Consider the following 15,399-nt stretch of genomic DNA (forward strand, 5'->3'; position numbering starts at 1 on the left):
GTTGTGGCTAGGGTGGGCCCTAATGGTTCTTATGCTCATAGGATGCACTTCAGCAGGAAACCATTAGGAAACTTGGAAGAACAAGATTTATTACTCATGGATCCTTGAGGGTACACAGCACACCAGAGGGGCTACATAGTAAGGTCATGGGTAGAGAGAGAGGGGGAGTACAAGCCTGGGGTTCTACTTTTATTAGGGTTGAGGGTAAGGTGTCTAGGGTTTTGTGGGTTCACTCTTTATTGGCAAACTTAAAGCATAAGAATGGGAATTATGGCACAGGAAGGGAAAAGCAGGGTCAGCCAAGCGGTCAGTTAGGTAGGTTACTCAGGGCCTTCTTAAAAGAAGGGGAACTTCATGGGTGGGGTGATCTGGTTTTTAGTCAAGTTGTTTTGCTAGTAGCTGTGTCATACAGCTGGCAACATGTTTATTAGAGATGGATGTCTTTCAAATATTGCCTTGGTAATCAAAAGCTTAATGTCAGCTCAGCTTGGCCTACTGGATGGGCCAGCTGGTAGTGTCCACTGGCTGGAGGGGCTTGCTATCGTGGTCTCTAGTTGAGAGATGCCACTGCCCTGGCTCTGAGATCAGGGTAGAGGAGTGGTGGTGGTGGTGCTGCTGCCTGGGCTCTGCTGTTGAATGAGCCTTCTGACTGGTCTCTGTGTTCAAGTGTGTCCACTAGTTGGTCTCCCTGGTAGGGTAAGGCTGTTAGCTGTGCTCCACAGTCAGTTGGGATCACTAGCTGGGCTCTGTAGTCACCTCTGGTCTGGCAGGGTCTCAGGCTGTGTTTCCTGGCAGGGCAGTGCTGCTGGTGGGACTCCATAATTGGGCAGGGCTGCTGGCTAGGTTCTGCAATCACTCTTGGTTGCATGTGGCCTTGGGCTATGTTCTGTAATCAGTGGGGCTGCAGGCTTGTTGTGGTGTTGAGAGGGGCTGTAGTCTGGGTTCTCTAATCTGGTAGGCAGCTGGCTGTGCCCCTTTGTTGGGCAACCTTGCAGGCCAGGCTCTCTGGTGGGGTGGGGCCTCCAGCTGTATGTGACAGTTATGTGGGGCTGGTAACTGCTCTGTGGCCTAGTAGGATTGTTGTCCTGGCTTCCTGGTTGGCTGGGTTGTTGGCAATGCTTCGTGATTTGGTGTCTTCACTGGCTTGGTTTCCTGCCTGTAGAAGGCCACAGGCTGTGGTCAGCATTGGGCAGAGCCATAGGCTGTGCTCTGCTGCTGAGTGGGGCTGTAGGATGGGCTCTGTGGCTGCCTGGGTTGTCTTGCCAGGCTTCCTGGTTGGGCATGACTGGAGACTATGCTCAATAGCTGGGTGGGCTGTGAATTTGTTTCCTTGTCTAGGTGGGCTGTAGGATGTGCTCCCTGGCTACTAGGCATTTGTGGCCACAATTCCCACTGGGACACGACTGCAAGTTATGTTAGAGTTTAATGGGGTTTTGAATTTGCTTCCCTTTCGGGGTGGGTCTGTAGAATGGACTCCAAGGCTGGTATGGCTCATTGGCTGGGGATGCACATAGAGCAGAATGGCCTTCTGAGCTCGCTGGTCAGACAGGGCCATTGTTTGTGCTCTGCAGATAGGCAGAGCTCCTGCCTGGGATCTCTGCTTGGGTGCCGCTGCGAGCAGGATCATGGTTCACCAAGATTTGAGCACTGGTTGCTGTTTAGCCCCACCCCCCTTCTTCATCTCTATCTGATCCTCAGTGGTTTCCATGAGGAGAGACTTGCATGGCCCTCCCGGGAAGCATCCCGCAGTGGTAGGGCACCTGGCTGTGCACCTTGAGCTTTCTCTTCCCACTGGAGAAACCAGGAGACCTGAGGTACCCTCTTGGTGTGGTGCAGTCTTGTCCTGGCTTGGGGGAAGGGTGATGCAGTCAAAGTCAGATGTTCCTCCTACCCTTCTAATGCTGTCCTTGTCAGTCTCTGTGGTTCAGGGGCATGCTTCATCTTTATTCCTGGATTCTGGGATTTTTACAATGGCATCTTGTCTACGGATAGTTGCTAGTTGGTCTTTTTGAGAGGAGGACTGATGACGGAATGACCCATGTCACCACCTTGTTGATGTCACCTCTCCAGCATGTTCCTTTAAAAACAAACAAAAACTCCTGCTCCTCCCTTGATACCCTTTCTCAGAAGCCCACACTGAAACCTGGAAGTCATACTGGATCCCATTCAGGCGTTGGTCACATCTGCTCATTTCTCTGTCTTTATTAGGTCCTGATTTTATTTCTCCCCTGTTCAAGCTTTCCTGATCTATTATCTGGGCTGGTGCACTGGCCTCTTCTGTCTGCCCTTCCATGCTTCTGCTGGAGAACTCTTATTCTCACTTTAAATCTTAGCCCAAACGTTACTCTTTTTTGACATCTTCCCGTGCTCTCCCAGACCTTAAGCCCGCTTCTCAGAGCCGCTTATGTGTAAATCCCTTATGGAATTTATCCTTTTATTCATTATTTTGCTATCCGTCTCCCCACTGGGTTAAATCTATGGAGCATGATCCAACTGGTTTATCATCCCAAACAACTGCCTGTCAAATTAAGTGCAACTTCCTAACTTTTAAGATTTTTAGGATACTACATTTCTTTTCGCCTTAAATTCTACGTTTAGATGAAAATTAGCTTTAATTGCTAGTTTTCCCAAAAACACAAAAACATTAAAATAATGAGCAGGAAGAAAGATTTCATGCATCCATGTCTGTTTTCTCATGTTCTCTATTTGCTGAGAGAATGAAATCTTTGCAAGAAAGGTCATCTGTCAGGATGTGATCATTAACAGGTGTGAAATGAGTGCCAAGGATGATAAAATTATTCTGATAAAAATTATTTAAATTTTGGACTTTCTATGATCACATTAAACATGGACGAAATGGTCTAATAAAATTGCACAAAGTACTTAAGTATGAATAGTGATGCTCTAATCTTTCTTGGGAAGATGTTTATCAGGCTTCATCGTAATGTAGGTGGGAGCACATTTATAAAATGCCGTTATCATTATCATTATCTCTTAAGCGTGTGTTTGATGTGTCTACTGGCAGTAAGAGCTTAGATGACCTACTATTTAATTCATGTATTAGCTTTTAGTGTGGGGAAACGTAGATAATACTAAAGGCATTCACAATTTGATTTTTGAAACAGTTTTAAGTGTATAATATAAATGTGAATCTACTTTTATTCAGCAGTTTTTTTTAAAAATAAGAGTGTTTTAGGTATACAAAAAAACGATAGAACTTAATACAACAAACACTACCACAGATATAATTGGAGTACCTGTGTACTCCTTCCAATCCCATTCTTTCCTCTTCCTTAATTCCTGAAGGTGAACAATACCCTGAGTTTGATGGTTTTGTTACTGTAGGTTGCAAAACTTCTTTTCTGTGTAAAAATGACAGATGCACAGAAAAACGTTTTTTCTTTCTTCTGAACCATTTGGTAAATTGCTGACTCATTGCCCCGTAATCCCCTAATACTTTAATATTATTTCTTACAAATAAGGACGTCCTCCTACATAACAACAATATAACACCAAAGTGAGAAAGTAAATGCTGATCAATTGTCAGCTAATCCTCAGACTGTGTTCAAGTTTTACTGGTTGTACCAAAAATGTTCTTTATTGCAAAAGCATCTACTTCAGAATCATGTGTTGCATTCAGTTGTCATTTTTTTTAACCTCCTTCAGCCTGGAATAGGTCCTTAATCTTTCCCGGTATTTTATGAATTTGATGCTTTGAAGATTCTTCCTGGTTAGTTTGTAGAAAGTCCCTGAGTTTGCATTGGTATTATAAGGCTTTTTAAGTTCTGCAAGCCTGCTGGATGTAAGCAGGTTACCTCCAACTTTAAACAGTTTATTGTTTTATGCTCATAAGTGAAGTTCAGCATCTCTCCACAAGTTTATTGGCCCTTTGGTTTACTCGCTGTGAATTTCTTGTTCATATCTTTTGCCTGTTTTGTTACTGGGGTTTTCGCTTTTTTCATATTGGTTTGTAGAATTTGTCACATATCCTGAATAATGCTCGTGTAAGTTTATGTGAGTTCTAAATATCTTGTCCCGCTCTGAGTCTTGTCTTCACAATTTTGTTTGCGGGAGAGGGATTAAGGACTAATATCAAGTACAGAAATGTAAAATTCACTGTTGTCAGATTTATCAGTCTTCTTATGATTTGTTCTTTTTGTATATTTAAGAAATCCTTCTCTATTTTTACGTCATAAATCTGTTCTTCTATATTTATTTCTAAAATTGTTAGAATTATATATCTTTTTGTCTGTGAGACATGGATCCAATTGATTTTCTACATGGATAACTGGTTTTTCCAGCATCATTGATTGAATAGCCATTCTTGTCCATCATTTGTAACACTTCCACTGTTAAATATAATTTCTGAATATATGTAGTTTGCTTTTGAGCTTTGATTTTTCTCATTGGTCTATTTGTCTACCTCTGCCTTGATATCGAAGACCTCCTTTCTCTCTTTAAAATCATCTTGTCAATTCTTGGCCCCTTTGCATTTTTATCTTAATTTTACAATCAATTAGTTAAATTTCATTATAAACGCTGTTGGGATCTTGACTGGAATTGCAATGAATTTATTGATTTAGGCAAAATGGATACCTCTGTGATATTGTTTTCCCATCTGTGAACATTGTATATATTATATCTCTAGTTATTTAAATTTTCTCTGTTCCTGAACAGTAAAAATGTATAATTTTCTCCCTAGAGGTCTTGTACATCTTTTATTAGATTTATACCTTGGCTTATTTCTAGTATGTAACTAGTATCTTTGAAACATTAAATTTTCTACTAAGAATATTAATTTTTATGTATTTTGGTATCCAGTAACCTTATAAAATTCTCAGTTTTTATTTGTAGATTCCCTCATTTTTCTAGCCATAGAATCAGAATATCCGTGAATAACTTTTCTTTTCCTATTGTCATTTTTTTCATTTTCTTTTCATTGCGTTGACTAGAATTCTACAATGAAAGAGGCTAAAACTGTCTTCTTGACTGTTAATGTTTTTCAGATCTGAGATTTTACTCCAAACATAATAAACAAACTCTGAATTGGGGAAACTGAGAACCTGGTCTTTCCTGAAAATTTTCGTGTACCCACCCAATATCTGCCCCACTTTCATCTTCTGTCTTCCAAATGAAGATCAAATGATGATTACCTCCATGATGCCATTTTTGATAACCCCAGAAAAGAGAGTTAATGTTTTTTCTCTATTCCTAAAGTATTTAGTAAAGGCCTCTTTTCATTTTTCATTTCAGTCGCTTGAATTAAGTTGGGTAGCCTCTCACTAACCTAGCCTTCCAATAGGGAAGATGCTTGGCTCAGCTAATCTTTATCCTTTCAACTTGAGTATATCTTCCATTACTGATGAAATGAGTGTATATCTATGTACATTTCTGTTTTATTTGTTGATTCATTAGATCAGTTTTCTCATCTTTTTATAGCAAATTTGTTGGACTATGCATATTTAACTTTATTCATCTTTGTCTCCTTAGTGCCTTCATAGTGCACATTGAGTGTATTGTCAAATAAGTTGATCTGTTTATTCTGATTTGGTAAGGACCATGTTTAAGCAATCATGGTATACATTAGTACACACAGAGTTAAATGTTGAGGTGTCTTTGTTCTTCTTCTTAGCTTTGTGGTCAATTCAGACATCTTTGAAACATAAGGTCCAGAGGAAGAAAGTAGAGCTCAAGTGAACTGATAAAATCGAATTTGATGCTTTCTGGTACAGTTGTTGGACGGAGGGTTCATCTTACTAACTTTATTCCGTGTTGCCACTCTTTGGGTACATGCTAAGGACAATTTTTTTTCTTTTTCTATTTTTACTCTTTAATCCTTGGTGTTAAGGATTTATGCACAGATATTTCTTTAGTCAGATAATCGAATGCCTATTGTGTTGAATGTGTAAGTGATATCTTAAGGGTCACCAGGAGTCTGAAGGAAAAGAAAAACCCACAAAGACTCCTTTGTGTTAATTCTCTAAGCATTTATTGACTGCTATAGATTCCTACCAGCAGTTAGTTTATTTTAAGTATTAGCATTCTTTACAAATCTACTTTTCTGTATCATGAGCACTTTTTATTTCTTATAAACTGAAAAAGTATATTTAAGGTTTACCAGATAAAATGAGAGCGGTCCTATCAGAATGCTTTGTTCTGGTCTATTAGTTGTCACCCTTTTCCTCTCCTTTACATAAAAATTTAAAAATTCAGGGAAAAGTGGTTTAAAAGCAATCCAAATAATAATCCAAATAGGAGGAGGAGGAGGAGGAAGAGAGTATAGATTGTAAGGCAATTGTCAAGTTGATTCATGGGTTGTGTTTGTCACAGGGGGATAATGTCAATGCCTAGTTGTTTCTTCTAGATCGAGATAAATGAGAAAATAAATGATTTAGGAGCATTGGATTTTTGCCTGGTGGGAGTTTGTTGAACCAATCAAATGGTTAGGGGAATTTTAAAAGGATAAATGTATGGTAATATTTAAACATACTCTTTTACTAATAAGGAAGTGTGCAGGTGCAGCCTTTTCTAGCTGTGAAGGCTTTTTCTCAGTCCTGTGTTCTTCTCTAGAAAAGTCAGTGTTTGTATCTTCAGTCAAATGATCATTTTATCCCTTATGTAATTTATGAAGAAATGGTCGTTTAGAAAAGCAAATAAATGAATGAAACTCTATCAGTAGTAGTGTTCTTATCTGCTGGATTACATAACAGTTATCTGGAATTGTAAGTGCATAAGCTTGAACAGTTCAAGTTTTTATTCCAAAATAAGAGTTGTGCAGTTCCCCGCATACTCATCTCATTTGTTATCTATTCTGCTAAAATTTATGGTATTTGAAAAAAGTGATATTTTCTTGTTTTGTTTGTTCCTTGGTTACTGGCATTAGGATAAACTGAGATTTGGTTTCACATTATTTCCATTAGCTCCAGTTAGAATATTTGGTCAAATAATAGTGTTTATGAGTTCATTGTCAATCTCTGGGTAAATAGCATTTTCTGGCTGCTGTCCTGTTAATGAGCTAGCCATCTGATTCCCTATTAATTTTAATGGGGATTGAGTAAGGACATTGTGGATAGAAGAGTGAAAATCCAACCCACTTGTGGTAAAACCAAAAGTAATAACCTCTTTATAATCACATTTATGTAAAAAAAAAGATTATTATAAAGACTTATATAAGAACATAGTAAAAATGATGGACAAAAGAAAGATAAGCTATTTTATAATTTTAGCATATTTATGGACATCTTGAATAAAAGTGGTAATAAATTTAATTCCCAGTTCCAGGTTCTTGGTTGTATTCATCTTTTAAAGGTTTTTAAATTTTACTTAAACCTAATCTAAGAATAAAATTTATTAAATTGCAGAACTAGATAAGATTCAGTTAATGCGCACTATTTGAGAGTACATAATTACCTGAATGAGATCATGAAGTCTTCGTTTTTTATTTGGCACTAAACTGTTCATGGTAGTCAGAATCCACCTCAGTAATGATAAGCATGAGCAAGACCTTTTGACATTGTGTGATGTGGAAGATGAATTCCAATGTGGTGAAAGATAGAATTACACGTATAGAAGAAATATGGGTAAAACTGCTTATAGGATGTTGAGCTCTGAAGTCTCAGGAGAAGTAGTTAGGGGATCATTGTGAACCTCTTAAGATGCTTAACCAATCTGTGGCAGTAGTGATGCAATGTTAGCAAAACTGGAGACTGCTACCGAGAACAATTATATTGGCTTTAACACGTGAAACAAAACAGAATGCACTACTGAAATGAGGTGCTTGCTGTTAACTTAATATGCATTAATGTTTGGTTTTCGTTTTGCTGTGCTTTCAATTTTTGCCTTCCGATATTATGCTTATTGACCCATTAGTAGACTGTCTTTCCCATATCTATTTTATAACTCTAGTCATGCCTCTGCCTGTCTGTAGTGTTTTCCTCCCTGGGTGAATTAGCTTGCACCTGACCATCTTCAACTTGCTGCTTGTATATATTCGCTTAATTCTCCAAATAGTCAATCATTTTAAATTTAATCTGACTCTCCATGGTGTTAACTATCCCACTCAACTTGATATATGTAAATTTAATGAGCATGCTGTCTTGTAAAATCCACATCCGTGAATGAAAATAAAGAGTCTAACGTTTGTAATTCAGTTGAAAAACTGTCCACTCTGTTTGCCATTCTCTGCTTCATTGCTCCTGGTGCTCTAACTAGTTGCATGTATGTGCATGAGAATTAAGATTATGTCTTTTTTTTCCCTCTGTTTTGCCAAAGAAAATGTGGAAGATATTTATTTTGTACCAGTACTTTATCAGTCTAGGATGGAGTCAAGATGTCTGTTATTGTCTAAAAATAGCAGCAAATGTAATTTCCTTGTTTGTGGGAACTTCTGGCCCATCCAACACAAAGGAAGGATCCTTTGGAGTATCTTAGAAGCTGCTGGCTTGACTACATGTCATGGACCTGGTTTTCAGGTCAGGGCTGCCACTGACCTGTTTGGTGTCCTTGTGCAAGTTAGGAAAAGGTGTATGCCTTCATTCCTCTGAGCGGACATAGGAGCACACAAAGTCACACAGCTTGGTGAGTGAAGTCTGAGTGGGATCTCAGCCCCATTCACCCCTTGAGCAGGTGCCCACTGGGCAGGGCTTGACCATACACTGACCCTGTTCCAGGTCACTGAGGGTTGTGTGTGTGGTTCTGCTAGTGCTCCCTGAGAATGTAGTGGATTTCAGCTTGGCCGGTTTTACCTGTGTCAGTACCATTGCCTGAAGATTCTACCTCGGGAACTGGACCTTGTTTCCTTTAGTGTTTTAGGTTGGGGCTGTGGGTATTATCTCTAGTTCCAGCTCCATTTCCCAGAAAGTTACCTGCATTTCATATGTCTGTCCCAAAATAGGATTAGTAAATTCTATTTGGGAACTTTTGTTACATCTCATTTGTTTAACAGTTATCTAAAAAGTAACCACTGTGGTCTATGCACTGTGAGACAGCAAATGTGGAAAAAAATGTTTTCAGTGTTATCTATGAAGGAGAAAACAGGTCATATATAAAGGAGAGCTAGGGTTGAGGGAAGGGTTTTTTTTTTCTTTTAATTTTAATCCATTAAGGATTAACATGTTTATATACTGAGACCCAACCAACTAAGAAGAATTCAGTGGAACAGGATTGAAAAAGGATAATTGATGTGCAATGCCCTTTTAGGAGGTGAGAGGAAAGAGGATCCAGAGCAGAAATGAATGGGATTATCTTTAGATAGATGCAGGAATTGGCACAGAAAGATTAGTATGCAAATAAATTGGTAATATAAGAAACAGGAAATTGAATGCATTCTTTTCACAGAGGGAAATTGAAATTTGCTTACTGAAAATAACAGGTAGAAGTGGCAGTTGCATAGCTCCTGGGTAATGGCAAGTTTGAAATAAGTACCTTAGAGAATGTGAGAAGGAGAGGCTGGTAGGATTTCCCATAAGTGTTACAGGAAGTGATGGATCGTAGAGTTAGTCTGTACTGGGAGAAAATGAAGGGGGGGATGTCAAGAAGCTGGGGGTTTTACTGAGGTCAAGGAATAGGTGGCGTGGGAGTGGAAGAAGTGAAAAGAGAAAATTGAGGTTGGAGAAAAGGATCATGGAGGAGATGATGATAGCAGAGGTGGAACAGTTTCTAGATGATGAAAATGTCTAAGTGTGGTCATGAAGACTGCGGTTGAAGAAAGGGAATTGAAGATTGCTGGTGGTGGGGAAGCCAAAGACTGGGTGGCAAGGCGTGGGATGACAGAGGAGTCAACACACAGTATTGGCAACATAAGAGAGAGTTCAGATAATATTAGTGCCAAAAGAGATTGGATTTTAGTTGATAATGAAGATAAATAGTGAGGAAATAAGAGGGGAGAGAGAAGATGGACCAGAGTTCAAATCTAAGCCATAGGACAATGGTCAACTTAAAGAATTTCTGTGAGCCCCAGTTCTCTTATCAATAAAGAGAGGATAGTAGATACTCCAAAGGGTTATTAGTGAGGATTAATTAAAAATGTTTGTTTAGCTCAGTGCCTGGCCCAACAATTTAACCATTACTTAAGATTGTTGGAATACTAAGTCTTTGTGAAAAGATGTAGAAAGGGTTACTGGGAGAATCAGAGCAGATTTGGAATGAAAGTGGGAGAAAAAGTGAGCAACTTGAAGTTTATGTTTTGGAAAATTCCAAAGGTGCCTGGCCTTTAGATTTTGAATGGAATTCTGTTACCTGTGTCTTAACTCTTTCTCTCCGTCGCCTCAGATTTGTCTTGATAGTGGTTTCTTTACTTCCTCCCTTCCATCAAATACATGTGTATTAATTGTAACCAGGTACACTACAAATTTATTCTTATTTACTGGACATTTAGAAAATTATTTTTTTAAGAATGAGGGACGTTCCTTTTTTCTGGTTCTTTTCAAATTATTTTTATACCAGAATTTTTGTGACTGTTTCAATTTAGTCTTAAATTTTATTTTGAAATAATCTTAGACTTACAGAAGAGTTGCAAAAATAACGCAGAGTTCTTGCATACCCTTCACCCAACTTCCTCTAATGTCAACATCTTATATAAGCTTTAGTGCAATTATTAAACCTAAGAAATTAATGTTGGTACAATACTAACTATAGACGTGATGCAGATTTTTCCAGTTTTTTCACTCACGTGCTTTTCTGTTCTAGGATCCAATCCAGGACCACACCTTGCATGTCGTTTCCCAGGTCTCCTTAGTCTCCTCTAATCAGTGACACTTCCTTATCTTTCATGACCTTGACGCTTCTGGAGAATCCTGCTTAGTTATTTTGTAGAGTGCCCCTCAATTTGGGTTTCTTTTTGCAGTGTTACTTGTGTTTCTAAAATCTATCCCTAGTGCCAGTCAGACTTGCACAGCAAAACAGCACATAGTGATTCAATTTAGGTACATTTTTTAATTAGAAAGTAATTAACTAAAGGAAAATTACTTTTTGGTGTTGCAACTCCCAATTTCCCCAGGCAAAACTGTGTCTAAACATGTACATGAAGGTAGTGCTATAAATGAGTTAATGTATAATGTATGTTGCTAAGGTATTAATACAACTTTTACAACCAAAACAATAGTTACTCCTCAGACAGACAGAAACTGAAGTTTTGATTTGATGACTGCTCACATATTTCTGAGTGAGATATATTCAGCTCAATAGCCAACTGATAAGGTTTTTCCATTTTAAGAATATTTACCTCATATCCACTGAAATATTAGCCTTATTCAAATTACTCATCCTGCCTTATTTCATTGTGTCCTATGTATTTTCTGTTTAGTATTTTATTAATTTATAATATTTAATGAATTGCATACATATATACCAATATATTGATATATTGAAGTAAACTGCATTTCAGGGCTATTTTACAATCAGTAGCTGCAGTGTCATTTTGTACCTATGCAGTGTGGTAGATGTCTCTACCTATCTTTGAATGGAAGAATTGGTTAATACATGGTGGTTTATATTGCTTGTGTATGTGGGTTTCTGTATTAATCAGTTCTGCTTAGAAAGAAGCCTTATTCTAATATAAAGTAAGTTATTTTCAAATGATGTAGTGGATGCCGGTGGTGCCCCTCCAAGACTCCCTTCCCAAGGCTGGTGCACCCACACCCCAGGTGATGAGTGTTAGCTCCTAGTGGCTCACAGCTGCCCCCTCATCCAGAGATTTGGCCTCAGGGAACTAGAGTCCTGAAGCTAATGGCTGACTGATTTGGCAGTGTGGATGCTGGCTTCTCCCTCCAGGTGCTACTGACAGCAATGCATTTCAGGCTGAAGCGAGAATCCAGCCCCAGCCGAGGCCACCTTTTCAGTTGTCTCTTCCTCATCCTGCCTTGCTTCTCTCACTCCCCTTATCCTGGGAGTGTCTCTCCACCAGTCTGCACCTGAATCCCTGTCTCAGGCTCTGCCTCTAGGGAACCTGACCTAAAACAATGGAGGTGCAATATGATCATTTTAAGCAGATGTAAACTAAGTAACGTGAGAATTGATGACTTGCTCACAAGGGACCCATTATAATTTCCTGGAAATTGCCCTAGACTGGGAGTCTAGGCCCCAGTTCTAGAGTTGCTAACAACCAACTAGCTCTGAAAAGTGATTTCATTTCTGTGAGGCTTTATTCTGTAATATGTGGAGCTTATCCTATGTGATATTCAGACTCTCATGTTGAAGGTTTTCTCTTAATGCAGGGGGTTATTAAATGAAGATGCTTGGCTCCCCCGAGGCCCCCCAACTCCAGTTTCTTAGATAGCCAGGGAGGATGCTTAGCTTAACTCCTCTGGAATTGAAACATGGATGTGCACTTTCTAGGAAAAAGCTTCCAATACTTTTTCCAAGGACTTTGTGACCACCAGAAGTTCAGTACCAACATCTCATAGTTTTCTTCTTTTAGCCCTTTATAATAGAGATTTGAAATCTCTTCTAAAAATACTGCACCCTTTATACCTACATATATACGTATGTACCTATTTTTTTTTCCATTGCTCCCATCTTTCTCTTTTTCCTTTTGTAAAGGGCAGAGTTTTTCTTACTCTTTCCAGTGCCATTTCCTCCTGGACATACAGAGAATGACCGCATGTTAGATGAAGTTACGTGCCTGATGAGTGCTCCTGGAAGATTTGTGGTATTATGCAGTTGATTCCAAACTTCTTGGTAGTGTCATTTCTTCTTTATTTCCTTTTCGTTTTTAAACAGGGACTGTCATCACACTTTTGTCATGAAGCTGAGTGCCATATTTAGATGAGAGAGGTGGGATAAACCAGAGGAAAGAGGTTGGGAGAACTCTGGGTCTCTTCCTTAATTCCAGATACACCATTTTTGTGTATGAGCTCATGTCATCTTGAAGATGCGTTTCCAAAAAGAAAGCAGTAGTCTTCTTTTTTTCTTTTGATGGTTCACCTTGAAATTTTATTTTGATTTAAGCCACGGCTAATGGGATTTCTGTTTTTATTAATATTCTGTATCTGTTAAGTATTTTAATTTGCTTGTTAGAGATTGGGTCATATTTGGCCATTAGAAAATAGAAGTATAGTGAATAATTTGAAACAGAGGTTCTTAGTGCTCTTAGGGCCCCACGTCTTTTATAACAACTGTTCCCTAACCACACCATTGCTTTCTTCCAGTGAAATTCTTTATAGATAATATAAGCTATCTATACTCATAATTTAAAAAATATCAACAAAATGCCTTTCTGTACTACATAGTAAAACAGTATGTGTTTCAATATAAACAATTGGCCGTGACTACTCAAGAAAGTACAATAAAGTCACATTCTTGACTCTTCACCTCATGCCACTGTGAGTACAGCAGGTGACAGAGTAGGTTGATAGAAGTGTGCTGTTCTGGTGATTTACGTACCACAAGGAGTATTGTCCTAGATACGTACATTTCAGAAATGGAGCCCAGCTGATGGTAAAGCTTAAAAAAAGAAAAGAAAGTACAGTGTAATTATAATTTACAAATGATTAGATTCTTGGAGAATTCAATGTATATTAAAACCAGGCAACATAAAGTATTTAATATGTGACAATTTACATTCATTTCATTTTACATCTAATTCCATTGAATTGGAGTCTAGGCTTAGAGAATTATCATTCTCTCTCTCCTTTGTAAGATATGTGCATCACTCAGTGGTACACAGGACAGTTTCTCATTGCGTAGGACCAGCCCAGGTGTTGCAGAACGTCTAGCACACCTTTCCCCTGTAAATGCTAGTAGCATCACCTCAGTCACCGTGACAACCAAAATGCCTCAAGGCAGTTCCAAAATCCTTCCTTAGTGGTGTTAAAGCCTATCGAGAATCACTGGCTTAGAGAGAAAAATGAAACAAAACAAACCGTTGTTCCCATAATAGGATATTTCTAACCAGAAGAGCCAAGAGTGACATTACTAATTACTGCCTTTTATTGGAATGTCAAATGGAAGAACTTCTAAGATCTTAAATATTTATATCAAGGTGAAATGAAGGGAATTTTGACTTTTAAGTGCTTGAAGGGTTTGGTGGCCAAAAACTGAGTCAGCTAAAGACATAAACTACAGTGTCTGATGAATTGTAGCGCCCTTATAAAACTTGGAAGAAATTTAACCTGCTGGGCTCCATAGGTGATCCCAAGTCCTGATTTTTATGGACCCGATTCTGAGGGGATATGGATTTTATACATACATTCAGGTGTTTTACGTTGCATATCACAAATGACCTAGGGCTAAGATCAGGAGGAAATTTATTTGAGCTCCTTCTCCTTCAGCCATTTGTCTTACCTTAGGCTTCTTTCTTTTGCCAGAACAGCCTCTGAAACAACTTAATTAATAGATCCTGGTAGCAATTCACATGTTTATGTGGCTATGCTTGACTTGTATTTTTAGTTAGAATTAGGCCTGTAGCAGGATCCAAGTTCCTTAAACTTATTTTGATTGGTGCTAGTGAGAAATGTCGGATGTTTAGGTAGTACCTCTTTTTGTGGGTGTAACTTTGATGTGATTTAGAACAAAGAATAAATTAACTAGTTAATGAATATTTTTGACAAGACTGGAGATAAAGCTATAGAATGTGTCACCTTTTGCTGGGACCAGTACTAGGTATTTGATATGTGCTTGTAGCTATCAGATTCTCAGAAGTGGTTGGCTTGTTTACCTTTTAATTTTTATGATACATGGAGCAGCTCTTTTGAAATGGGGCGGGATAGCTTCAGGTGCAGCTGTTGGGGGGAGAAAATGTGTGTGTGTATATATGTGTATATTATATGCATATAAGTTCAAATTGTGAATCCTAGTGACCTTATGAAAGGCAGAAATTGTCAACTGTCTAATTATCTATAGTGATATGAATGTAATTTTACTAGCCTGCTGTGAATTTAAAAAGTTTTTTTTCTGGTAAATGGTTTTTACTTGTTAAAATGATCTAGAATACTTTCTTCTCTGTATCTCCAGCTCTTTTCTCTCTCTTTGCTCCAGGCAGAACTACACGTAAATCATTCCAAAACAATTAATGCTGCTTTACGCACAAATTATTGATTTTCCATTCATAGTGTATGTAGAATTGCTGCTCTACTTAGATTCTAAAATGAGGCTTTTTAATTGTGTTTTCCAGGAAGATATGAATTTAAATGAAGATAAAAAGGCACCATTGCGGGAAAAGGACTTCAGTATCAAAAAAGAAATGGTGATGCAGTACATTAATACTGCTTCCAAGACAGTAAGTAAAACTGTCAAGTTGAAAAATATGTCTGAAACGTTGTAGGATGGAAAACAATGCATTTATCTAATGAAGCGCTTGAGTTTGTGGGTAACTGTAATCAGAGGGCATTTGAATGTGTAATTAAAGGCACAAGTGTTATAATTTTGTTTAATTTCAAAATATTTCTCATCTTAAAACTTTGA

The 15,399-nt window shown here is 38.3% G+C and overlaps 1 protein-coding gene across 1 annotated transcript in view; it reads left to right on the top strand.

Moving 5' to 3' along the window:
- The window catches only part of DIAPH3 (diaphanous related formin 3), a 482,479-nt gene that overhangs the window by 58,254 nt on the left and 408,826 nt on the right, over positions 1–15,399 (top strand). The window contains exon 4 of the mRNA XM_046664521.1: positions 15,110–15,214. Within this exon, the coding sequence (XP_046520477.1) occupies positions 15,110–15,214 (105 nt within the window). The remainder of the gene's footprint in view (positions 1–15,109; positions 15,215–15,399) is intronic.

The sequence above is a fragment of the Equus quagga genome, chromosome 6 (genome assembly GCF_021613505.1).
Source record: "Equus quagga isolate Etosha38 chromosome 6, UCLA_HA_Equagga_1.0, whole genome shotgun sequence".
NCBI classification, from domain to species: domain Eukaryota; kingdom Metazoa; phylum Chordata; class Mammalia; order Perissodactyla; family Equidae; genus Equus; species Equus quagga.